Below are 26,128 nucleotides of genomic sequence, written 5' to 3'. Positions count from 1 at the left end.
ATATCCTCTTTCTACGGTCGGCGGGGTGATTGGGGGGGTGATATCCTCCTTCTACGGTCGGCGGGGTGATATCCTCCTTCTACGGTCGGCGGGGTGATTGGGGGGGTGATATCCTCCTTCTACGGTCGGCGGGGTGGCGCTTCTGCTCGCGCTGTTCACGGATCCCGCGCGGGCTGCTGTGCTCGGAAACTCGCGCAGGAACTTGGAACTCGCCCTCAGTCTCCTGGCCAATGGCTGCACGGAGGCGGGGAGCCGCTCCCAGGTAAGACACGCCCTCTGCCGCACGTCATTGGCTGCCTGAGTGGACAGTCACTGGATGCCCCTCCTCTTGTGCGCGGGGGCGTTCACCTTGTACTGGACGATGGCGGGGGGGTGATATCCTCCTTCTACGGTCGGTGGGGTGATTGGGGGGTGATATCCTCCTTCTACGGTCGGGGGGGTGATTGGGGGGGTGATATCCTCCTTCTACGGTCGGGGGGGTGATTGGGGGGGGTGATATCCTCCTTCTACGGTCGGGGGGGTGATTGGGGGGGGTGATATCCTCCTTCTACGGTCGGGGGGGTGATTGGGGGGGGTGATATCCTCCTTCTACGGTTGGGGGGGGTGATTGGGGGGTGATATCCTCCTTCTACGGTTGGGGGGGTGATTGGGGGGTGATATCCTCCTTCTACGGTTGGGGGGGTGATATCCTCCTTCTACGGTCGGGGGGGTGATTGGGGGGGTGATATCCTCCTTCTACGGTCGGCGGGGTGATATCCTCCTACGGTCGGTGGGGTGATTGGGGGGGTGATATCCTCCTTCTACGGTCGGCGGGGTGATATCCTCCTTCTACGGTCGGTGGGGTGATTGGGGGGTGATATCCTCCTTCTACGGTCGGGGGGGTGATTGGGAGGTGATATCCTCCTACGGTTGGGGGGGTGATATCCTCCTTCTACGGTCGGTGGGGTGATTGGGGGGGTGATATCCTCCTTCTACGGTCGGGGGGGTGATTGGGAGATGATATCCTCCTTCTACGGTTGGGGGGGTGATATCCTCCTTCTACGGTCGGGGGGGTGATTGGGGGGTGATATCCTCCTTCTACGGTCGGGGGGGTGATTGGGGGGTGATATCCTCCTTCTACGGTTGGGGGGGTGATTGGGGGGGTGATATCCTCCTTCTACGGTCGGTGGGGTGATTGGGGGGGTGATATCCTCCTTCTACGGTCGGGGGGGTGATATCCTCCTTCTACGGTTGGGGGGGTGATATCCTCCTTCTACGGTCGGTGGGGTGATTGGGGGGGTGATATCCTCCTTCTACGGTTGGGGGGGTGATATCCTCCTTCTACGGTCGGTGGGGTGATTGGGGGGTGATATCCTCCTTCTACGGTCGGGGGGGTGATTGGGGGGTGATATCCTCCTTCTACGGTCGGGGGGGTGATTGGGGGGTGATATCCTCCTTCTACGGTCGGTGGGGTGATTGGGGGGGTGATATCCTCCTTCTACGGTCGGTGGGGTGATTGGGGGGGTGATATCCTCCTACGGTCGGGGGGGTGATTGGGGGGGTGATATCCTCCTTCTACGGTCAGTGGGGTGATTGGGGGGTGATATCCTTCTACGGTCGGTGGGGTGATTGGGGGGTGATATCCTCCTTCTACGGTTGGGGGGGTGATATCCTCCTTCTACGGTCGGTGGGGTGATTGGGGGGTCATATCCTCCTTCTACGGTCGGTGGGGTGATTGGGGGGGTGATATCCTCCTTCTACGGTCGGGGGGGGTGATTGGGGGGGTGATATCCTCCTTCTACGGTCGGGGGGGTGATTGGGGGGGTGATATCCTCCTACGGTCGGTGGGGTGATTGGGGGGTGATATCCTCCTTCTACGGTCGGTGGGGTGATTGGGGGGGTGATATCCTCCTTCTACGGTCGGTGGGGTGATTGGGGGGGTGATATCCTCCTTCTACGGTTGGGGGGGTGATATCCTCCTTCTACGGTTGGGGGGGTGATATCCTCCTTCTACGGTTGGGGGGGTGATATCCTCCTACGGTCGGGGGGGTGATATCCTCCTTCTACGGTCGGGGGGGTGATATCCTCCTTCTACGGTTGGGGGGGTGATATCCTCCTACGGTCGGGGGGGTGATATCCTCCTTCTACGGTTGGGGGGGTGATATCCTCCTTCTACGGTCGGGGGGGTGATTGGGGGGGTGATATCCTCCTACGGTCGGGGGGGTGATATCCTCCTTCTACGGTCGGGGGGGTGATATCCTCCTTCTACGGTCGGGGGGGTGATATCCTCCTTCTACGGTCGGTGGGGTGATTGGGGGGGTGATATCCTCCTTCTACGGTCGGGGGGGTGATTGGGGGGGTGATATCCTCCTTCTACGGTCGGTGGGGTGATTGGGGGGTGATATCCTCTTTCTACAGTCGGTGGGGTGATTGGGAGGTGATATCCTCCTTCTACGGTCGGGGGGGTGATTGGGGGGTGATATCCTCCTTCTACGGTCGGTGGGGTGATTGGGGGGGTGATATCCTCCTTCTACAGTCGGTGGGGTGATTGGGGGGGGTGATATCCTCCTTCTACAGTCGGTGGGGTGATTGGGGGGGGGTGATATCCTCCTTCTACGGTCGGGGGGGTGATTGGGGGGGTGATATCCTCCTTCTACGGTCGGGGGGGTGATTGGGGGGGTGATATCCTCCTTCTACGGTCGGGGGGGTGATTGGGGGGTGATATCCTCCTTCTACGGTCGGGGGGGGTGATATCCTCCTTCTACGGTCTGTGGGGTGATTGGGGGGGTGATATCCTCCTACGGTCGGTGGGGTGATTGGGGGGGTGATATCCTCCTTCTACGGTCGGTGGGGTGATATCCTCCTTCTACGGTCGGTGGGGTGATTGGGGGGGTGATATCCTCCTTCTACGGTCGGTGGGGTGATTGGGGGGGTGATCTCCTCCTTCTACGGTCGGTGGGGTGATTGGGGGGGGTGATATCCTCCTTCTACGGTCGGGGGGTGATATCCTCATTCTACGGTTGGGGGGGTGATATCCTCCTACGGTCGGGGGGGTGATTGGGGGGGTGATATCCTCCTTCTACGGTCGGGGGGGTGATTGGGGGGGTGATATCCTCCTTCTACGGTCGGTGGGGTGATTGGGGGGGTGATATCCTCATTCTACGGTCGGTGGGGTGATTGGGGGGGTGATATCCTCATTCTACGGTCGGTGGGGTGATTGGGGGGGTGATATCCTCATTCTACGGTCGGTGGGGTGATTGGGGGGGTGATATCCTCATTCTACGGTCGGTGGGGTGATTGGGGGGGGTGATATCCTCATTCTACGGTCGGTGGGGTGATTGGGCGGGTGATATCCTCCTTCTACGGTCGGGGTGGTGATTGGGGGGGTGATATCCTCCTTCTACGGTTGGGGGGGTGATATCCTCCTACGGTCGGTGGGGTGATTGGGGGGGTGATATCCTCCTTCTACGGTCGGGGGGGTGATTGGGGGGGTGATATCCTCCTACGGTCGGTGGGGTGATTGGGGGGGGTGATATCCTCCTTCTACGGTCGGTGGGGTGATTGGGGGGGTGATATCCTCCTTCTACGGTCGGTGGGGTGATTGGGGGGGGTGATATCCTCATTCTACGGTCGGGGGGGTGATTGGGCGGGTGATATCCTCCTACGGTCGGTGGGGTGATTGGGCGGGTGATATCCTCATTCTACGATTGGGGGGGTGATATCCTCATTCTACGGTCGGTGGGGTGATTGGGGGGGTGATATCCTCCTACGGTCGGGGGGGTGATTGGGCGGGTGATATCCTCCTACGGTCGGTGGGGTGATTGGGGGGGTGATATCCTCATTCTGCGGTCGGCGGGGTGATTGGGGGGTGATATCCTCATTCTGTGGTCGGGGGGGGTGATATCCTCCTACGGTCGGTGGGGTGATTGGGGGGGTGATATCCTCATTCTGCGGTCGGCGGGGTGATTGGGGGGGTGATATCCTCCTTCTGTGATTGGGGGGGTGATATCCTCATTCTACGGTCGGCGGGGTGATTGGGGGGGTGATATCCTACGGTCGGCGGGGTGATTGGGGGGTGATATCCTCATTCTGTGGTCGGGGGGGGTGATATCCTCCTACGGTCGGTGGGGTGATTGGGGGGGTGATATCCTCATTCTGCGGTCGGCGGGGTGATTGGGGGGGTGATATCGTCCTTCTACGGTCGGTGGGGTGATTGGGAGGTGATATCCTCCTCCTACGGTCGGTGGGGTGACTGGGGGGTGATATCCTACGGTCGGTGGGGTGTTTGGGAGGTGATATCCTCCTTCTACGGTCGGCGGGGTGATATCCTCCTTCTATGGTCAGTGGGGTGATTGGGGGGTGATATCCTCCTTCTACGGTCGGTGGGGTGATTGGGGGGTGATATCCTCCTTCTACGGTCGGTGGGGTGATTGGGGGGTGATATCCTCCTTCTACGGTCGGTGGGGTGTTTGGGGGGTTGATATCCTCCTACGGTCGGCGGGGTGATATCCTCCTTCTACGGTCGGTGGGGTGATTGGGGGGTGATATCCTCCTACGGTCGGTGGGGTGATTGGGGGGGTGATATCCTCCTTCTACGGTCGGCGGGGTGATATCCTCCTTCTACGGTCGGTGGGGTGATTGGGGGGGTGATATCCTCCTTCTACGGTCGGTGGGGTGATTTGGAGGTGATATCCTCCTTCTACGGTCGGCGGGGTGTTTGGGGGGGTGATATCCTCCTTCTACGGTCGGCGGGGTGATATCCTCCTTCTATGGTCAGTGGGGTGATTGGGGGGTGATATCCTCCTTCTACGGTCGGTGGGGTGATTGGGGGGTGATATCCTCCTATGGTCAGTGGGGTGATTGGGGGGGTGATATCCTCCTTCTACGGTCGGTGGGGTGATTGGGAGGTGATATCCTCCTTCTACAGTCGGGGTGATTGGGGGGTGATATCCTCCTCCTACGGTCGGTGGGGTGATATCCTCCTATGGTCGGCGGGGTGTTTGGGAGGTGATATCCTCCTTCTACAGTCGGGGTGATTGGGGGGTGATATCCTCCTACGGTCGGCGGGGTGTTTGGGAGGTGATATCCTCCTTCTACAGTCGGTGGGGTGATTGGGGGGTGATATCCTCCTTCTACGGTCGGCGGGGTGATATCCTCCTTCTATGGTCAGTGGGGTGATTGGGGGGTGATATCCTCCTTCTACGGTCAGTGGGGTGATTGGGGGGGTGATATCCTCCTTCTACGGTCGGTGGGGTGATATCCTCCTTCTACGGTCGGTGGGGTGATATCCTCCTTCTATGGTCAGTGGGGTGATTGGGGGGTGATATCCTCCTACGGTCAGTGGGGTGATTGGGGGGTGATATCCTCCTTCTACGGTCGGTGGGGTGATTGGGGGGGTGATATCCTCCTTCTACGGTCGGCGGGGTGATATCCTCCTACGGTCGGCGGGGTGATTGGGGGGGTGATATCCTCCTTCTACGGTTGGGGGGTGATATCCTCCTTCTACGGTCGGCGGGGTGATTGGGGGGGTGATATCCTCCTTCTACGGTCGGCGGGGTGATTGGGGGGGTGATATCCTCCTTCTACGGTCGGCGGGGTCATTGGGGGGGTGATATCCTCCTTCTACGGTCGGCGGGGTGATGGGGGGGTGATATCCTCCTTTTACGGTCGGCGGGGTGATTGGGAGGTGATATCATCCTCCTACGGTCGGCGGGGTGATTGGGAGGTGATATCATCCTCCTACGGTCGGCGGGGTGATTGGGAGGTGATATCATCCTTCTACGGTCGGTGGGGTGATTGGGGGGTGATATCCTCCTTCTACGGTCGGCGGGGTGATTGGGGGGTGATATCCTCCTTCTACGGTCGGCGGGGTGATTGGGGGGTGATATCCTCTTTCTACGGTCGGCGGGGTGATTGGGGGGGTGATATCCTCCTACGGTCGGCGGGGTGATTGGGGGGGTGATATCCTCCTTTTACGGTCGGCGGGGTGATTGGGAGGTGATATCATCCTCCTACGGTCGGTGGGGTGATTGGGAGGTGATATCATCCTCCTACGGTCGGCGGGGTGATTGGGAGGTGATATCATCCTTCTACGGTCGGTGGGGTGATTGGGGGGTGATATCCTCCTTCTACGGTCGGCGGGGTGATTGGGGGGTGATATCCTCCTTCTACGGTCGGCGGGGTGATTGGGGGGTGATATCCTCTTTCTACGGTCGGCGGGGTGATTGGGGGGTGATATCCTACGGTCGGCGGGGTGACTTTGAGGTATCCTCTTCGGATGGTTGCTTTTTGGGCTGATGAAGCTGTGAGTGGGGGGCTGTGGTGTCCAGTCCAGCACCATGTTTTGGGCAGAAGAGTTTGGGCTTTGGGGGGCGCAGCCGTTGGTATCATTCTTACTTTATCTTTCAGGTGCGGGAGCTGGATGGCATTCCTGCCCTGGGTGAGTTTTCTCGATTGTCCGGTTGCTGTCTGCTTTGTTGTGATTTTCTGGGACTCTGTTTGCTCTTACTGGCGGGTGGTTGCTCCCTACCTGCAGGTACTGTCTGTGTAGAGCTGTCTTGGACTGCTCCGGCTGGTGAGTCTGCAGCTTCTATTGACTTCTCGACAACAGAGCAGCACCTTCTCTCCAGCTCTACTCTATGGCCGGGGCGTCTCTTCCGATGTCCTGATGATTACTGACTGCAAGGAGCCGGCTGGCAGTCAGCATGAGCTTGGATATGACGCCCAGTAGACAGAGAAGTTGCTGCTCTGTCGATCGGAGCTCGAGTAAAGCTGCAGGACCGGTCTGGCAGAGATCGGTGTCGGGCACAACAGGTGGGTGGCTGGCATCCAGGGCTGTGGAGTCGGTAAGCCAAATCTCCGACTCCTCAATTTCCATGACTTCGGACTCCACCAAAATGGGCTCCGACTTCACAGCCTTGTTGGGAACGACCTGCCTGTAAGTTCTTATTCCCCGATAAACCCTTTAGGGATCACGACTCGTCCTCCCACTTATGTAGTTCCTATATAATGCTGGCCACGTTCCTGGCTCACCCCACGCCCGTAGTTCTAGTGTAGTGACGGGGTGACTGACAAGTTCAGGCATTAGAGAGGGTCCTGTATGCATTACTGTCAGGTGACTGGCCACAGCTGCTTCTCCCGGTCTCGGGAGACTGCCGTGTTACTCCCTGGGGGGCTGATGCGGCTTCATTGCACTTATTCTTTGCGCTTCTTTCACAGTTTCTATCTTGCAGTCTGTTTGCATCGATTCCATATGGAACCGTGTCTCGCGAGCTTTAGGGAATTTGGCTTTGGACCCACTAAATAGTGTGATAATCCACCAGTCGGGTAAGTGAGGAGACGTCGGCCGCGCTCTGCTCCGCGTTATCTAAATGTACGATGGAATCTCTGTGGCTGAGGGGAACATGGCCTCCTAACTGGTGACGTCAGGGATTTGGCCGCACTCGTTGCTCACCACGTCTTGCTCATCCTCACGTCTCCATGACCAGTGTGGTATCAGAGATCAGTGATTGCCCCTTGTCTTTGGAGATCACATTTTAGCCATTAGTGATATTGGGAAGATTTGTCGTCTGGCCATGAGATCATCGTGGCTGGCCATGAGATCATCGTGGCTGGCCGCTCGGCACTAGTGCTCACTGCAGAGTTGTACTGGAATGCTGATTGCACCAATCACAAGTGCCAGGAATTCATGACGTGTACTGGGAGCACCGGATCCGTGGTGGTGCTGCATGCTCCACTGGTGATGGACACTTCAACGGTAGTGGGCAATGTTACAGCCCCTCTCCGGCGTGTGTGGTGTTTGGGCTTCTGTTCTTGTTCTCTGTTAGAGATCACGTATGTAAATGTAATGCGTGTAGTTACACTCAACGGTTCCCACCATCTTTACCCGTTTTCAACCCCACTCTGGCACCACTTTACTGGCAATACCGCGCAGTAGTTGCTATGTGAAGCGGAGGTCCCTTATTGAGACTTCTCAATGTCTCTGGGATGTCAGAACCAGATCCGCAGTGTCATCCGGAGCAGGCAATGATCCGGCGTGGTACAAAAGCCTTTTTGTGATGCCGGTGTGGAGCTGACAGCAGGTGAAGATGCCGACCGGTGACTGTGTAACGACATGACTTCTACAATCTTTTCTCTTCATTTTTTGCAATGTTTAAGATCTAATAGATGGAAACGTGTCTGCTTGGCTTATGTGTTTTTAATTTAAGTTTTATCTAGATGCACTATGGATATCATTTTAAACATTTTGAAATAAAAATGGACTTTTAGTGCAGCCTCTCGGATTGTGGAACTAATTCCCATCAATTACCCTTGCTGCACAGTGAGTGTCCCTGCAATCTAATTCAAGAAGGGTGAAGTACATGACTTACATATGTGATCGCTAACAAAGGGAGAGGAAAACAAACAACCCCCTTAGGCCTGTTTCACACTTCCATTTTTGACCATCAGTCAAAATCCGCCGTTTTTAAAAAAAAAAAAAAAAAAAAAGCGGATCCGCCCTCTTGACGGATGGCCATCCGTTGGATCGTTTTTTTTACGGATCCGCCAAATTTTTTGCGTCCGCCGACATGCCCAGACGGACCATGCAACGTTTTTTTTTGCTGCAGGATCCGCATTTTAGAGTGCGCATGCCCGGAGGAAGGAAGTCAGCCGGATATTTAACCTTGAAATCATTTCTGGCGGACGGAAACAATCTCTCTCTCTCTCTAATGACCCTCATATATCAGCGGACCCCACAGTATAACATGTGTCCTGTATACCCTAATGACCCTCATATATCAGCGGACCCCAGAGGACCGGACCCCACAGTATAACATGTGTCCTGTATACCCTAATAACCCTCATATATCAGCGGACCCCAGAGGACCGGACCCCACAGTATAACATGTGTCCTGTATACCCTAATGACCCTCATATATCAGCGGACCCCAGAGGACCGGACCCCACAGTATAACATGTGTCCTGTATACCCTAATAACCCTCATATATCAGCTGACCCCAGAGGAGCGGACCCCACAGTATAACATGTGTCCTGTATACCCTAATAACCCTCATATATCAGCGGACCCCACAGTATAACATGTCCTGTATACCCTAATAACCCTCATATATCAGCTGACCCCAGAGGACCGGACCCCACAGTATAACATGTGTCCTGTATACCCTAATAACCCTCATATATCAGCTGACCCCAGAGGAGCGGACCCCACAGTATAACATGTGTCCTGTATACCCTAATAACCCTCATATATCAGCTGACCCCAGAGGACCGGACCCCACAGTATAACATGTGTCCTGTATACCCTAATGACCCTCATATATCAGCTGACCCCAGAGGAGCGGACCCCACAGTATAACATGTGTCCTGTATACCCTAATAACCCTCATATATCAGCGGACCCCACAGTATAACATGTCCTGTATACCCTAATAACCCTCATATATCAGCTGACCCCAGAGGACCGGACCCCACAGTATAACATGTGTCCTGTATACCCTAATAACCCTCATATATCAGCTGACCCCAGAGGAGCGGACCCCACAGTATAACATGTGTCCTGTATACCCTAATGACCCTCATATATCAGCTGACCCCAGAGGAGCGGACCCCACAGTATAACATGTGTCCTGTATACCCTAATAACCCTCATATATCAGCGGACCCCACAGTATAACATGTCCTGTATACCCTAATAACCCTCATATATCAGCTGACCCCAGAGGACCGGACCCCACAGTATAACATGTGTCCTGTATACCCTAATAACCCTCATATATCAGCTGACCCCAGAGGACCGGACCCCACAGTATAACATGTGTCCTGTATACCCTAATGACCCTCATATATCAGCTGACCCCAGAGGAGCGGACCCCACAGTATAACATGTGTCCTGTATACCCTAATAACCCTCATATATCAGCGGACCCCACAGTATAACATGTCCTGTATACCCTAATAACCCTCATATATCAGCTGACCCCAGAGGACCGGACCCCACAGTATAACATGTGTCCTGTATACCCTAATAACCCTCATATATCAGCTGACCCCAGAGGAGCGGACCCCACAGTATAACATGTGTCCTGTATACCCTAATAACCCTCATATATCAGCTGACCCCAGAGGAGCGGACCCCACAGTATAACATGTGTCCTGTATACCCTAATGACCCTCATATATCAGCTGACCCCAGAGGACCGGACCCCACAGTATAACATGTGTCCTGTATACCCTAATGACCCTCATATATCAGCTGACCCCAGAGGAGCGGACCCCACAGTATAACATGTGTCCTGTATACCCTAATAACCCTCATATATCAGCGGACCCCACAGTATAACATGTCCTGTATACCCTAATAACCCTCATATATCAGCTGACCCCAGAGGACCGGACCCCACAGTATAACATGTGTCCTGTATACCCTAATAACCCTCATATATCAGCTGACCCCAGAGGAGCGGACCCCACAGTATAACATGTGTCCTGTATACCCTAATAACCCTCATATATCAGCTGACCCCAGAGGAGCGGACCCCACAGTATAACATGTCCTGTATACCCTAATAACCCTCATATATCAGCGGACCCCACAGTATAACATGTCCTGTATACCCTAATAACCCTCATATATCAGCTGACCCCAGAGGACCGGACCCCACAGTATAACATGTGCCCTGTATACCCTAATGACCCTCATATATCAGCTGACCCCAGAGGAGCGGACCCCACAGTATAACATGTCCTGTATACCCTAATAACCCTCATATATCAGCTGACCCCAGAGGAGCGGACCCCACAGTATAACATGTGCCCTGTATACCCTAATAACCCTCATATATCAGCTGACCCCAGAGGAGCGGACCCCACAGTATAACATGTCCTGTATACCCTAATAACCCTCATATATCAGCTGACCCCAGAGGAGCGGACCCCACAGTATAACATGTGCCCTGTATACCCTAATAACCCTCATATATCAGCGGACCCCAGAGGACCGGACCCCACAGTATAACATGTGTCCTGTATACCCTAATAACCCTCATATATCAGCTGACCCCAGAGGAGCGGACCCCACAGTATAACATGTGTCCTGTATACCCTAATGACCCTCATATATCAGCTGACCCCAGAGGACCGGACCCCACAGTATAACATGTCCTGTATACCCTAATAACCCTCATATATCAGCTGACCCCAGAGGACCGGATCCCACAGTATAACATGTGCCCTGTATACCCTAATGACCCTCACATATCAGCGGACCCCAGAGGAGCGGACCCCACAGTATAACATGTCCTGTATACCCTAATGACCCTCACATATCAGCGGACCCGAGAGGAGCGGACCCCACAGTATAACATGTCCTGTATACCCTAATAACCCTCATATATCAGAGGACCCCAGAGGACCGGACCCCACAGTATAACATGTGCCCTGTATACCCTAATGACCCTCACATATCAGCGGACCCCAGAGGAGCGGACCCCACAGTATAACATGTGTCCTGTATACCCTAATGACCCTCACATATCAGCGGACCCGAGAGGAGCGGACCCCACAGTATAACATGTCCTGTATACCCTAATAACCCTCATATATCAGAGGACCCCAGAGGACCGGACCCCACAGTATAACATGTGCCCTGTATACCCTAATGACCCTCACATATCAGCGGACCCCAGAGGAGCGGACCCCACAGTATAACATGTGTCCTGTATACCCTAATGACCCTCACATATCAGCGGACCCCAGAGGAGCGGACCCCACAGTATAACATGTCCTGTATACCCTAATAACCCTCATATATCAGAGGACCGGACCCCACAGTATAACATGTGCCCTGTATACCCTAATGACCCTCACATATCAGCGGACCCCAGAGGAGCGGACCCCACAGTATAACATGTGTCCTGTATACCCTAATAACCCTCATATATCAGCTGACCCCAGAGGACCGGACCCCACAGTATAACATGTGCCCTGTATACCCTAATGACCCTCACATATCAGCGGACCCGAGAGGAGCGGACCCCACAGTATAACATGTCCTGTATACCCTAATAACCCTCATATATCAGCGGACCCCAGAGGACCGGACCCCACAGTATAACATGTGCCCTGTATACCCTAATGACCCTCACATATCAGCGGACCCCAGAGGAGCGGACCCCACAGTATAACATGTCCTGTATACCCTAATAACCCTCATATATCAGAGGACCCCATAGGACCGGACCCCACAGTATAACATGTGTCCTGTATACCCTAATAACCCTCATATATCAGCGGACCCCAGAGGACCGGACCCCACAGTATATCATGTGTCCTGTATACCCTAATGACCCTCATATATCAGCGGACCCCAGAGGTGCGGACCCCACAGTATAACATGTGTCCTGTATACCCTAATAACCCTCACATATCAGCGGACCCCAGAGGTGCGGACCCCACAGTATATCATGTGTCCTGTATACCCTAATGACCCTCATATATCAGCGGACCCCAGAGGTGCGGACCCCACAGTATAACATGTGTCCTGTATACCCTAATGACCCTCATATATCAGCGGACCCCAGAGGTGCGGACCCCACAGTATAACATGTGTCCTGTATACCCTAATGACCCTCATATATCAGCGGACCCCAGAGGTGCGGACCCCACAGTATAACATGTCCTGTATACCCTAATGACCCTCATATATCAGCGGAACCCAGAGGTGCGGACCCCACAGTATAACATGTGTCCTGTATACCTTAATGACCCTCATATATCAGCGGACCCCAGAGGAGCGGACCCCACAGTATAACATGTGTCCTGTATACCCTAATGACCCTCATATATCAGCGGACCCCAGAGGTGCGGACCCCACAGTATATCATGTCCTGTATACCCTAATGACCCTCATATATCAGCGGAACCCAGAGGTGCGGACCCCACAGTATAACATGTGTCCTGTATACCTTAATGACCCTCATATATCAGCGGACCCCACAGTATAACATGTGTCCTGTATACCCTAATGACCCTCATATATCAGCGGACCCCAGAGGACCGGACCCCACAGTATAACATGTCCTGTATACCCTAATAACCCTCATATATCAGCGGACCCCAGAGGTGCGGACCCCACAGTATAACATGTGTCCTGTATACCCTAATGACCCTCATATATCAGCGGACCCCAGAGGACCGGACCCCACAGTATAACATGTCCTGTATACCCTAATAACCCTCATATATCAGCGGACACCAGAGGTGCGGAACCCACAGTATAACATGTCCTGTATACCCTAATAACCCTCATATATCAGCGGACCCCAGAGGACCGGACCCCACAGTATAACGTGTCCTGTATACCCTAATAACCCTCATATATCAGCGGACCCCAGAGGACCGGACCCCACAGTATAACGTGTCCTGTATACCCTAATGAACCTCATATATCAGCGGACACCAGAGGTGCGGAACCCACAGTATAACATGTCCTGTATACCCTAATGACCCTCATATATCAGCGGACCCCACAGTATAACATGTCCTGTATACCCTAATGACCCTCATATATCAGCGGACCCCACAGTATAACATGTGTCCTGTATACCTTAATGACCCTCATATATCAGCGGACCCCAGAGGAGCGGACCCCACAGTATAACATGTGTCCTGTATACCCTAATGACCCTCATATATCAGCGGACCCCAGAGGACCGGACCCCACAGTATAACATGTCCTGTATACCCTAATAACCCTCATATATCAGCTGACCCCAGAGGTGCGGAACCCACAGTATAACATGTGTCCTGTATACCCTAATGACCCTCATATATCAGCGGACCCCACAGTATAGCATGTGTCCTGTATACCCTAATGACCCTCATATATCAGCGGACCCCAGAGGTGCGGACCCCACAGTATAACGTGTCCTGTATACCCTAATGACCCTCATATATCAGCGGACCCCACAGTATAGCATGTGTCCTGTATACCCTAATGACCCTCATATATCAGCGGACCCCAGAGGTGCGGACCCCACAGTATAACGTGTCCTGTATACCCTAATGACCCTCATATATCAGCGGACCCCAGAGGAGCGGACCCCACAGTATAACATGTCCTGTATACCCTAATGACCCTCATATATCAGCGGAACCCAGAGGTGCGGACCCCACAGTATAACATGTGTCCTGTATACCTTAATGACCCTCATATATCAGCGGACCCCAGAGGAGCGGACCCCACAGTATAACATGTGTCCTGTATACCCTAATGACCCTCATATATCAGCGGACCGACCGGACCCCACAGTATAACATGTCCTGTGTACCCTAATAACCCTCATATATCAGCGGACCCCAGAGGTGCGGAACCCACAGTATAACATGTGTCCTGTATACCTTAATGACCCTCATATATCAGCGGACCCCAGAGGAGCGGACCCCACAGTATAACATGTGTCCTGTATACCCTAATGACCCTCATATATCAGCGGACCCCAGAGGACCGGACCCCACAGTATAACATGTCCTGTGTACCCTAATAACCCTCATATATCAGCGGACCCCAGAGGTGCGGACCCCACAGTATAACGTGTCCTGTATACCCTAATGACCCTCATATATCAGCGGACCCCAGAGGTGCGGACCCCACAGTATAACATGTCTTGTATATCCTAATAACCCTTCTATATCAGCGGACCCCACGGTATAACATGCTTCACCTTATGGGGGCCGCAGCTTTGTGTCTCTGACCACACTTTCCCTCTTGCCTACTGACTGTTTCCTTTTTGTCTCTCTCTTCCGTCTTCCTACAGGTGCAGTCTCCAGTCTGGTGCAGATCTTACAGCGCTCTAAAGATGCCGGCTGCCTCCAGAGTTGTATGCGGGCCCTTCGTATCTTGGGGGATTCTCCAGCACACAGAGTTTCAGTCTGTGCCCTTGGGGGACTGGTGCCTTGTGTCCAGATGCTGAACTCTCCAGACTCCGATGTGGTGTGCACTGCTGTGCGTGCTGTTAGTGAGCTGAGCCGCAGCTGCACCCTGGACTGCGCAGAGCAGCTCAGCCTCGCTGTTCCCACCCTGGTGATTCTCGCCAATGGAGAAGGAGTGAAAGCCGCTGTGCGCCAAGCTGCCCTCGGAACACTGTCCAATCTCTGTAATCAGGGAGCCCTGCGCCCCATGCTTGGCAATGCTGGCGCTATTGATCTCCTCATAGCTGAAGTCAAGGCGGTACTGGGGGCCCCTACGCGGTGCCTTCCTCTCGTGCGATCACTGTGTCTGTGCTGCCGTGAAGCTTTAAATCGGCGTCGAGTCAAAGAATTGGGAGGATTGGAACTCCTTCTAGACCTACTGCGTGACCCTCACTATCGCTCAGCCCACCACAAGATAATCGCTGCATTCCTGCACTACTGCTATGACACGCCTGCCCTCGTCATGCTCAGCTCTGGAGGTCTGGCACCCTTGTTGGCAAAGAGGTTAGAGGATGTGGTGAGGGCCGCAGAAGATAGAGGAGATTCATACTGGGCCAAAGAGATGGATGGAGAGGAAGATCCTGGATCTGCTTCTTTTGATTTCCCATCCGAGCCCAAGAAGAAAGTGGACGTGGGAACATCGGAGGAGAGTTTGAAGTAAGGGCAGACGGGACATTGTGGCTTGTGTGAGGTCTGATACGGGGACTTATAGATCCTTCAGACGTAAGCTGACTATAGGGCCATGTGGGTGGCCGCTTCCATGGCTCTATGAGATGCACTCCTGGCATTTCTTTTGACCCAGGCTTTTCCACCCACATTGATGTTGTAGATGACGTCTAGCGGAATGTGTGTACATAACCTGTGGTGATTGGGTTATTAGCACCACTAACGTTCTTCCCTTTGTTACAGTCAGGTAGTCCTTATGTTGGGGGAGGATCTGGAGTGACCCTTCACGGTTGACCAAATGATCTCCAAATTATTCCACAGGGCGTTGCCAGCAACTGAAAATGACCAGACGGAGACGTGTCTCTGTTTGGTAGGATCACGGCAGATCACTAACCCCGTTTATTATGTCACTTCTTTTATAGTATTAGCATACAGCACTTGACCTATAAAAATACAGAAAAACCGGAAACTACATATATGTCCGTATCTACGTAGCACAGAAAGAAGCACAATAGCATATTCATCAGAGTCTTACACAATAATACACCCCCGGGTCTCATATCTTGTTCAGGCTGGAACAGTCTGGTTTTATAACGGCCATGAACTTAAGTTACAGAATTTATCTCGTAAACAACAAGATGGAGTCACAAACACAAAAATGGAGCCTTTAGTTTTGATCTTAGTTTAGCCCTTCACAATCCCCCCTAGATAAATTTTGTTAACTAGTATTCAGTATTAGAGGTGCTGTCCCAAGCCATAAGCTCGGGGGGTACTGGTCTTCACTTAGCTGATGCCGTGTTATCAGTCATGTCTTTTGCGGCACACCTATCCCCCCTGTATGCTACAATTTGCGAATAACAATTGATGACGGTGGAGATCTTTTGAAGGTAGCCACGCTCTTGGCTTCAACATCTTCATCAAGTAACATTTTGAGATCGGTGTAGAGAAGAGCAGGGGCGACGACACCTTTGGTATCATTAGCTGTCCTAGTGCAGAATTTCCTAATACATACAGAAATACACCAAAGAACAAGTTTTAGTATCACATATACAACAAGGATACAGGCAGCAATGTGTAACAAGCTCTGTAAGATCCCAGCTATCCAGCCCCCAATTCCCTTAAACCAATTGGCTGGATTGAGAAAGGAGAAGGTGTCTGACCACCAACTGTCCTTAGTACGACCATTGTCTTTATCGTATTGATCTCTGAGTCTTTGAATGTCTTCTAACTTTAACCTCATAGTACTGTTAGGATCTATATAATGACAGCAAGCGGGTCCAATGACCTGACACATACCACCTTGTGCTGCTGTTAAGTAGTCCAGCACTATGGTATGTTGATTAGTGACTATAATAAGTTGATTTTGGACAGCAACACTAGTATTAAGTATGTCCAATATATCCCAAATTTGATCATCTAGATAGTCTGTGGCTCTAACCAATTTATCCCACATTTGTGTAATCATAGGGTAAATGGAAATAGAACTGACAACTTTATTGGCCACACTCATCTGCACTATATGTGGCCTCCCTGAAGGGCGGGGTGAATTGTCTGCAGCTCTTTTGTATAATGTGTGTTTGGGTATAGCCTGTGTATCCAAGTGTTTGGAATAACAAAGGTGGCCGGGGTCAAGCGACCCAGAGTACAAGTACCTCTTACCCCTACTGGCAACCATTTATAAGCATTGTCTCCACATACCCAGAACATGTCATCAGGTAAATCCCATAGGGCTGAATGTTGCAGCACCAATCTATGAGCTAAGTCTATGAATGCAGATGCATTCTGAAGCATACATCAAGCTGGAGATTGTCCTAAAGGACTACAATCACCTACATCGGGATTTCCACAAGTGGGGGTTCCTGGCACATATTCAGAGGACTCATTACAAGATATATTGCCAGGAATACTGGCACAGGTTTCTTTAGAACCCTGTGGAAACAAATTAGAAAATTCCCATGATGTATTATGTAACCTTCTTTCTAACAAAATTGGTTTGAAGGCATCAGTAGAGTGTGAAGTTACATTAAAACGGACTTGTAGATCATACGTCAGAATTTGCCCTAGATTGGTTAGACTAGTCTTATTCTTAGGGACCCAAGCCCCTCCTTTATAAGCCAAATATTGGAGTTGTGTACAGCTTCCTGAAAGGTTACCTTGCCAACAGGGGTACCGCACCCATCCCATAATAGGTATACCAACAGTAATATTCCATAACTTAGCATTATCTGTGGCATTATTAGCGAGTGTGTCAGAACAGTCAGTCCAAGCAAATAACTCCTCAGGTGGAACATGGATAGCCAAAAAGGGGATGCTCGTGGCTGACACTGGTGAATACCTGCAGATCCAGCAGTCTGCCAGAGACTGGGAATTGTCCAACAGATCTCTTTTCATGATGTTGTATAAACTTGTTATTCAAGGACGTTGGGCAATTTAGGCTGTCCCATGCAGTTACCAATAATATGGAAAATGCGAAAAACAAAACATTATGCCCCCTTTATTTGCTATTGGCTTGTTTAACCAGCTTGCAGTGCGATGCGTGGATCCAAGTCGGTCTTCCTTCTAGTTTCACTAATGTAGGGGTGATGAGGAGGACTTGATAGGGACCGTCATAGAAGGGTTCTAGTCCGTGCTTTCTGACATGCCTTTTCACAACTACCAAATTACCAGGCTTCAGGTTATGACAGGTGTCGGTTTCTGCTGAATCTGGAAGAGAATATGCAAATAATGTCCGTGGAGCCTCATTTAAGAGTCTCAAACACGAGACTAGCCAGATCTTCCTCCAGGGAAGGATCCAGCCAAGGAGTGGCTCCTTTCGGTAACCACCATTACCACCATATTAAGTGGCCCTTTAAGTCAATATCCAGCTCTTTACGAGTTTACAGATATGACAAGGGAAATACCAAGGCCAGGTATCCATCCACAGACAGCTGTTTCGGGGTGTTGCCCCTCATCAGTGTGGAGTAGGATTCTGGCTAGGTGGGAGCAATGCCTAGTAGACCAACATCACGAAGCAATCACTGACCTCAGGGAGACCAGTCAAAGAAAACACTGCGGCAGCCAGCAAAGGCACTCAATCGGTGAAATCCTAGGTGCATTGCTCCCTGGGGAAATAAGAATATGCAAATAAAGTCCGTGGAGCCTCGTCTCAAACACGGGACTAGCCAGATCTTTCTCCAGGGAAGGACCCAGCCAAGGAGTGGCTCCTTTCGGAAACCACCATTACCACCATATTAATGTTGGTCTAATCCTACTCCACACTGATGAGGGGCAACACCCCGAAACAGCTGTTTGTGGATGGATACCTGGCCTTGGTATATCCCTTGTCATATCTGTAAACTCGTAAAGAGCTGGATATTGACTTAAAGGGCCACTTAATGTGGTTTCCGAAAGGAGCCACTCCTTGGCTGGGTCCTTCCCTGGAGGAAGATCTGGCTAGTCACTCTTAAATGAGGCTCCACGGACTTTATTTACATATTCGTATTTCCCAGGGAGCAATGCACCTAGGATTTCACTGATTGAGCGCCTTTGCCGGCTGCCGCAGTGTTTTCTTTGACTGGTCTCCCTGAGGTCAGTGATTGTTTCGTGAATCTGGAAGAGAAGAAACTACACTGGGTGCAGAATTATTAGGCAAATGAGTATTTTGATCACATCATCCTTTTTATACATGTTGTCCTACTCCAAGCTGTATAGGCTTGAAAACTAACTGCCAATTATGTAAATCAGGTGATTTGCATCTCTGTAATGAGGAGGGGTGTGGTCTAATGACATCAACACTCTATATAAGGTTGCTTAATTATTAGGCAACTTCCTTTCCTTTGGCAAAATGGGTCCGAAGAAAGATTTGACGGACTCTGAAATGTCAAAAATTCTGAGATGTCTTGCAGAGGGATGCAGTAATCTTGAAATTGCCAAACTTTTGAAGCGTGATCACCGAACAATCAAGCGTTTCATGGCAAATATCCAACAGGGTCGCAAGAAGCATGTGGATAAAAAAAGGCGCAAAATAACTGCCCATGAATTGAGGAAAATCAAGCGAGAAGCTGCCAAGATGCCATTTGCCACCAGTTTTGCCATATTTCAGAGCTGCAACGTTACTGGAGTATCAAAAAGCTCAAGGTGTGCCATACTCGGGGACATGGCCAAGGTAAGGAAGGCTGAAAAACGACCACCTTTCAACAAGAAACATAACATAAAACATCAAGACTGGGCCAAGAAATATCTTAAGACTGATTTTTCTAAGGTTTTATGGACTGATGAAATGAGAGCGACTCTTGATTGGCCAGATGGATGGGCCCAAGGCTGGATCAGTAAAGGGCAGAGAGCTCCACTCCCGACTCAGACGCCAGCAAGGTGGAGGTGGGGTACTGGTATGGGCTGGTATCAAAGATGAACTTGTGGGACCTTTTCGGGTTGAGGATGGAGTGAAGCTCAACTCCCAGACCTACTGGCAGTTTCTGGAAGACACCTTCTTCAAGCAGTGGTACAGGAAGAAGTCGGTATCGTTCAAGAAAAACATGATTTTCATGCAGGACAATGCTCCATCACATGCATCCAAATACTCCACAGCGTGGCTGCCCAGTAAAGGTCTAAAAGAAGAAAAAATAACACATTGAACAGCACGGTCAGTTTCTTCTGATAACTGCTGAGGCTGGAAATTTGTAACTGGGGGCCTAGCACCAAACAATATCTAATATGGGGACAGGCCATGTTTTCCAATAGGGGTAGTACGAATGTGGTATAGTACAATGGGTAGGAGCTCTTGCCATGGAGCCGTAGTCTTCTGCATCATTTTGGTCAATTGTCCTTTTAGTGTGCCGTTCAGCCTCTCAACTTTCCCACTGGATTGTGGATCGTATGGAGGGCTACAGTCGATCAAAGCATTGTCAGAACTTCTTGGTACACATGAGAAGAAAAGGCCGGACCTTGATCACTTTCAACAACTTCTGGAACCCCATATCTGCATATGACTTCCATCACTAGTTTCTTCGCTGTGGTTTTTGCAGTCATGTTGGCAACAGGGAATGCTTCCGGCCAACTGGAGAACATGTCAACAACCAAACAGTATTCATACCTTCCAGACTTAGGTAACGTAATATGGTCCACCTGGAACCTTTGGAAAGGATAGTCGGGCTTAGCAAGGTGCTTTGGGGGTACATGTTGAAGTTGACCAGGATTGCAGGTCTGACAGATATTACAGGCACGGTTGAGCGCTGTCAAAACTGTGGAAATTCCCGGGGCCCAGTAGAATTTTTGCACCAGTGTGAGGGCCTGATTCTTTCCTTGATGTGTAGGCCCATGTGGCAATAGCAGGGTACATCCCCTTAAGGAGACACACAAGTTGGTCCTTTTTCCAGAGACCATTATCCATACGTGCCCCATCAGTCTTCCATTGCTTTACCTCTTCCTTTGGAGACATTCTCTGCATCGTCATTAAGCGGTCTCGCGGGGTCCGACAGAAAACCTCAGTTTGTCGTAGATCATCAGATTCTTGTAGAGTCAGCATCTCTTGCAACTGTTTCTTTTAAGGCATTGTAAAGGGGTTGCATTATGTGGGATGCATCCGGTATCCACTGACGACAATAAGTACATAGTCCAAGAAAACGCTGGAGTTCAGTTTCATCTTTTGGGAAAGGAAGGGAGCTGACGGCTATTTTTCTTCTGTTACGTGTCTGACACCCTGAAGGAGACAGTGACCCAAGAATATCACTTGACCAAGGCAGAACTGAAGTTTCGAGGCTGAAACCCGACAGTTCAAATCTGACAGATACTTGAGGAGACTAACAGTGGCAGCAATGGCTTCCTGCACCGTTCGTGCACACAACAAAAGATCACATACTGAAGCAGTGTGACCTGGGGGTGATCTAACTGCCAGGGCAAAAGACTCGCTCATGTTTTTTGCAAACTGGTTGGGACTGTTTTGGGCCCCTTGTGGGATAACTGTCCATGTTACCTGTCGACCCTGATAAGTGAATGCAAACAGAAACTGGCAATCTGGGTGTAACGGAATGCTAAAGAAGGCATTGGCAAGGTCAATGACTGTAAGCCAAGCAGCATCCTGGGGTATTTGGGACAAAAGAGTATGTGGATTAGGCACCACTGGAGTTTCCAGAACAGTAGCTGCATTAACTGCCCGTAGATCTTGTACCAGCCGGTACACAGAGGGTTGGCCAGGTGGGGTATTTTTCTTAACGGGAAACAAGGGTGTATTACATAGAGAAACGCAGGGTACCAGAGCACCATTATCAAGTAACGTTTGTATTTGTCCCTGGAGGCCCCGCTCCTGATCATGTTTCAAAGGATATTGATGGACTTTGGGAAAAGGGGCACCAGGTTTGAGAAACACTTTTACTGGTTCTACAGGCATTTTCCCTATATCATTTGGCCCTTTTGACCAAAGTTTAGATGGTATCTCTGAGAGGTATAGGGTGAGTCGTTGATCCTCAGGCAATATTGGGGGTGGATCTGAGCCTATTAGGGCCATCATAACTGTAGGAAGGGCATGCAAAATACAGATTTCCTCACTGTCTTTATCTGCATAATGGTTATGTAATGTAACAACCATCTGACTATCATCTTGGAGTTGTATTCTGGAGCGGAGCTGTGATAATAAATCTGCCCCTAGTAAATTTACTGGACACGTGGGAGAGATCCCGAACTGAGCCGTGACTTCAGGGAAGGGTCCCACAGGGATGGGTTTTGTAAAAGTATGTTTATTGGGTCTGCCATCTACTCCGATTAAAACAAGCTCTTGATCTGAGAATTGAATAGGGATATCCGTAGGTACATCTGATGACTTGATTATAGAATTGGCCGCCCCAGTGTCTACCATGAACTTAACAAGGGTGTCCCCTACAGAGAGTTTGACAGATGAGCATGCCCCAGGTTTGGTGGAAGACATTGTGATGGCAGACCCTGGTTGGCCACCCCTTCAGTATGGACAATTATCAGGATTTTGGGGCTGTCCGTAACCGGGGTATTCTCTAGGGTTCCCAGTATTTAGGTTACGATTGGAAGTGGAACTTGAGGGTAGCATCTATCAGTGGGGGTGTGACAATCTCTCTGAAAGTGACAGTCGGCCACAGCGCCAGCATTGCAGACGAGAATTGGCGCGGCGGAGCTGGGGAGTAAAGTTCTCAATCATAGGATTGGAAGAGATATTGGAGTAGGGGACTGAGTTTGTGTATAGTTGGAGGGCGGAAGCTGGAGTCTGCTGTGTGGGCCACTGATAAGAAACGAGCTGTGTGCTTGCAGCTGGGGTGGGGGCTGGGGTTGGAGCAGAAGCTGGAACTGCTGCTGGTTTGCATTTTTGGTTTTCCTGCTGATGCAGAGCGGGCTAAATTCTTCTGAAAACTTTTTATTACTTTTAATGCATCCTCCGGAGTGGAACTCTCGATGTCAGGTCTAACTGACATTATCGCCTCTTTCAATTCGGGTTTAAGGCCGGACATCAAAGCTGCCACAAAAAGGTGTGAATTGGCTTTATTATACAGTGAGAATCCCAGATCTCTAAATACCACCATAAGACGCCCATAAAACTTCTCGGCAGTCTCCCCCTTGTCCTGTGTGACATCTGTGAGAGCGGTAGCTTGGTCCGCTAGTCTATCTTGTGCCCAAACATTGAAAGCATTGCAGAAATCAACACCACTCTCATAAGTTCCCCCATCCAGGTTCACATTGTACGTTATGCCACCCTCAATAATTGGAAAATACCCCTCCTCAGCTTTTACTCGAAGTAAGTGTAATAGATCTCTTCGGGGAGTGGAATAAATCTCTTGATTTGCTGCCATTTGCCTGTAGAAGGCCATGGGGGAAGTCTCTGGATCGGGTAATTGATTGCAAGGGTATCTATTTGGGATGGGGAAAAGGGGGTATACTTTGGCCTGTCAGGAGTAGTTTCCACATCATCCTCTTCAAATTCGGATATTACTGACTCAGGGGTGGGAGGAGATGGCGGTAGTACGGGCACAAGAGGCACCTGCTGCGGAAGCGGGGCAGGAGGCACTGTTACAGTTAGAGATTGTATTGCCTGATGGGCCGTTAGGTGGCTGTCGAGGACAAATCGGACCTCCTCCAATTTTATGGGGTTTTCCTGTATACACCGCTCTATTGCTGATACTATGACCATGGCGGCATCCTTCCTGGAATATTGAAAGATACCGGAAAAGATTAATGGTATGGCCACTGTACGTTGAGGCATCGTACCTGGGGGGACAGAGGAGGCATACAGGATTGCGTTCTTGACAGCCTCAGTAAGCAATTGCTGGGACCTAGGAATGTTGGTTGGATTATATCGTGGTCCCACTGCATGTATTACATATTGACACGGCAGCTGTCCTGCTCTGGTTGCTGCGACCTGTCCTGTTTCTACCTGGCCATACGTTTGTACATACGAATTAGATTCTTCCTGTATCATGGTTCCGCCTTTCTGTGAAATTGTTGCGGCCAGTTGTCCAGCATGGCGGAGTTGATTATTCGCGGCAATTACTATGACCCCAACGTGCTGCTTCGTAAGATCCTCTGTCCCTATCCTAAAGAGCACATCATGACGGTGGGGTCCAGGAATAACATTGGAATACATTTCCTGGAAATCTATCTCCTCTGTGTATCCTGTCTCTGACTGGGTGACTAAAGTAGGAGGGGGTGGATACTCACAACCACTAGCAATACTAGACATAGCAGGGACTGGTGCTGGCGGCGTTTAACAAGGAAAAGGTTGGGAGTACGACTCCAGGTCTCCTTGCTCCACAATTGCAACAGACCTCTCTCCACTGAGGATTAGTAACTCCGCATATGTCACAAATCCACCTGGCAGGATCATAGGGTGGGGGCGCACTGGGTTTTGGCAACCCAGGATATATTGGTGCCCTGGGGTTGAGGGGCTTGATTTTCTGGGAAGGGACCTTATTATCTAGCAGGGAGACCCCTTGTTCTAGATCATCATTTTTAGTTGTTTGTCTTTCTGGCACAGTACTCTGTCACTTGCTTCTCAGTCACTTTCTCAGTTCCTTCTTGCACCACAAAACATCCAGTCCTTGTCATAGTAGTAGACAATTTTCCTTTTTCAACATAGCAATAACAGAAACAATCAGAATTCACTTCCTCTTCTACTATATGACCTTCATCACGGAATTCTTCAGCGTCTTTAAGCAAACCATCATCAGTCAACATTCCTTTGTTCTTCCTAATACCTTCATCCCATAGCGTAGGCTGTAGCCTCCCGCCCTTAGGGAATCCCATAATTGAAAATATTTTTCCTGCATTCCTGACAGATTTCTTTCCCCATCTTTGAATCATAAGACTAACAGTATCCGATCCATCACACAAATCCAAACTCTTCTTTTTCTTCCACAGAAACATGATTCTCTCCTTTAGAGCTAAATATCCTTACTTCAGTTGTCCACAGTACTGGTGCGGCCGTACAGTCTGTTCCACCTGGTCTATCTTCCACTGGGATGGCCCCAAAATTCCAACGCGGTACTTGGTGAAAGGAGGGGGTGTCTCAGACTATCCCTCCATCAGACACCTCTGGTTATGTGTGTGTGTGTGTGTGTGTATATATATATATATATATATATATATATATATATATATATATTCCTGAGTTATGTACCCTACCCAATCTTCGTTCATTTCACCACGCCTGATTCTAACAGTGATCAGGATTTCAGGATATTTTAACTATAAAGAGAGTCACAATCACTGGTCATTCCGAGGTCTCCGTCCCTTATGACGGACCCCCGGTTCCTTATCACTGGGCCCCCAACAGGACTGCATCTCTATATGATTCCACCCAAGCATCACCCCACTGTCGGGGACAAACCTCAGATCCTCTTTGCAGCAACAAACACAGGAAAACCACAGCAAATGGTCAGTCTGAACAGTATGAGTGCCAACTTACCGTGGTTGTCGTGGGGGATGATCAGTCCAAATTTTCCAGTGCCTGTGTCCGGTCCAAGGATCCTTTGTCTTGTTGTCCTCCTGGGGTAGAAGAGTCCCTATTTGGGGGCCCCACGTTGGGCACCAAGCTGTTGGGGGAGGATCTGGAGTGACCCTTCACGGTTGACCAAGTGATCTACAAATTAATCCACAGGGCGTTGCCAACAACTGAAAATGACAAGACGGAGACTCTGGGAGGATCAAGGCAGACCACTAACCCCGTTTATTATGTCACCTCTTAGTATTAGCATACAGCACTTGACCTATAAAAATACAGAAAAACCGGAAGCTACATATATGTCCTTATCTACGTAGCATAGAAAGAAGCACAATAGCACATTCATCAGTCTTACACAATAATACACCCCGGGTCTCATAGCTTGTTCAGGCTGGAACAGTCTGGTTTTATACCAGCCAAGAACTTTAGTTAAGTTACAGGATTTATCTCGTAAACAACAAGATGGAGTCACAAACACAAAAATGGAGCCTTTAGTTTTGATCTTAGTTTAGCCCTTCACACTTAGTGCTTCAGAAGTGTCTGGGACTCTATTCCCTGCAGCATGTTGGGGCCTAAGCTGG

General features: G+C 50.6%; 1 protein-coding gene and 1 long non-coding RNA gene across 3 annotated transcripts in view; one reads left to right on the top strand and one right to left on the bottom strand.

The window, feature by feature from the left end:
* ARMC5 (armadillo repeat containing 5) overlaps positions 1 to 26,128 on the top strand; it is an 88,060-nt gene that overhangs the window by 41,995 nt on the left and 19,937 nt on the right. Inside the window, exons 2-4 of one of the 2 annotated variants that reach the window (XM_073546321.1) lie at positions 6,388 to 6,418; positions 7,198 to 7,305; positions 14,794 to 15,604. In XM_073546321.1, coding sequence (XP_073402422.1) covers positions 6,388 to 6,418; positions 7,198 to 7,305; positions 14,794 to 15,604 — 950 coding nt within the window. The remainder of the gene's footprint in view (positions 1 to 6,387; positions 6,419 to 7,197; positions 7,306 to 14,793; positions 15,605 to 26,128) is intronic. The other variant, XM_073546320.1, reaches the window with a different exon arrangement.
* LOC141049673 (uncharacterized) lies at positions 15,976 to 26,010 on the bottom strand. Its single transcript, XR_012220410.1, has 2 exons — positions 25,512 to 26,010; positions 15,976 to 16,614 (listed from the first exon to the last, which is right to left on the bottom strand). It is a non-coding gene; the product is annotated as an uncharacterized lncRNA (long non-coding RNA).

The sequence above is a fragment of the Dendrobates tinctorius genome, unplaced genomic scaffold (genome assembly GCF_039654945.1).
Source record: "Dendrobates tinctorius isolate UK_male_01 unplaced genomic scaffold, ASM3965494v1 ptg000146l, whole genome shotgun sequence".
Classification (NCBI taxonomy): Eukaryota; Metazoa; Chordata; class Amphibia; order Anura; family Dendrobatidae; genus Dendrobates; species Dendrobates tinctorius.
This window is presented reverse-complemented; position numbering and strand designations above follow the sequence as displayed.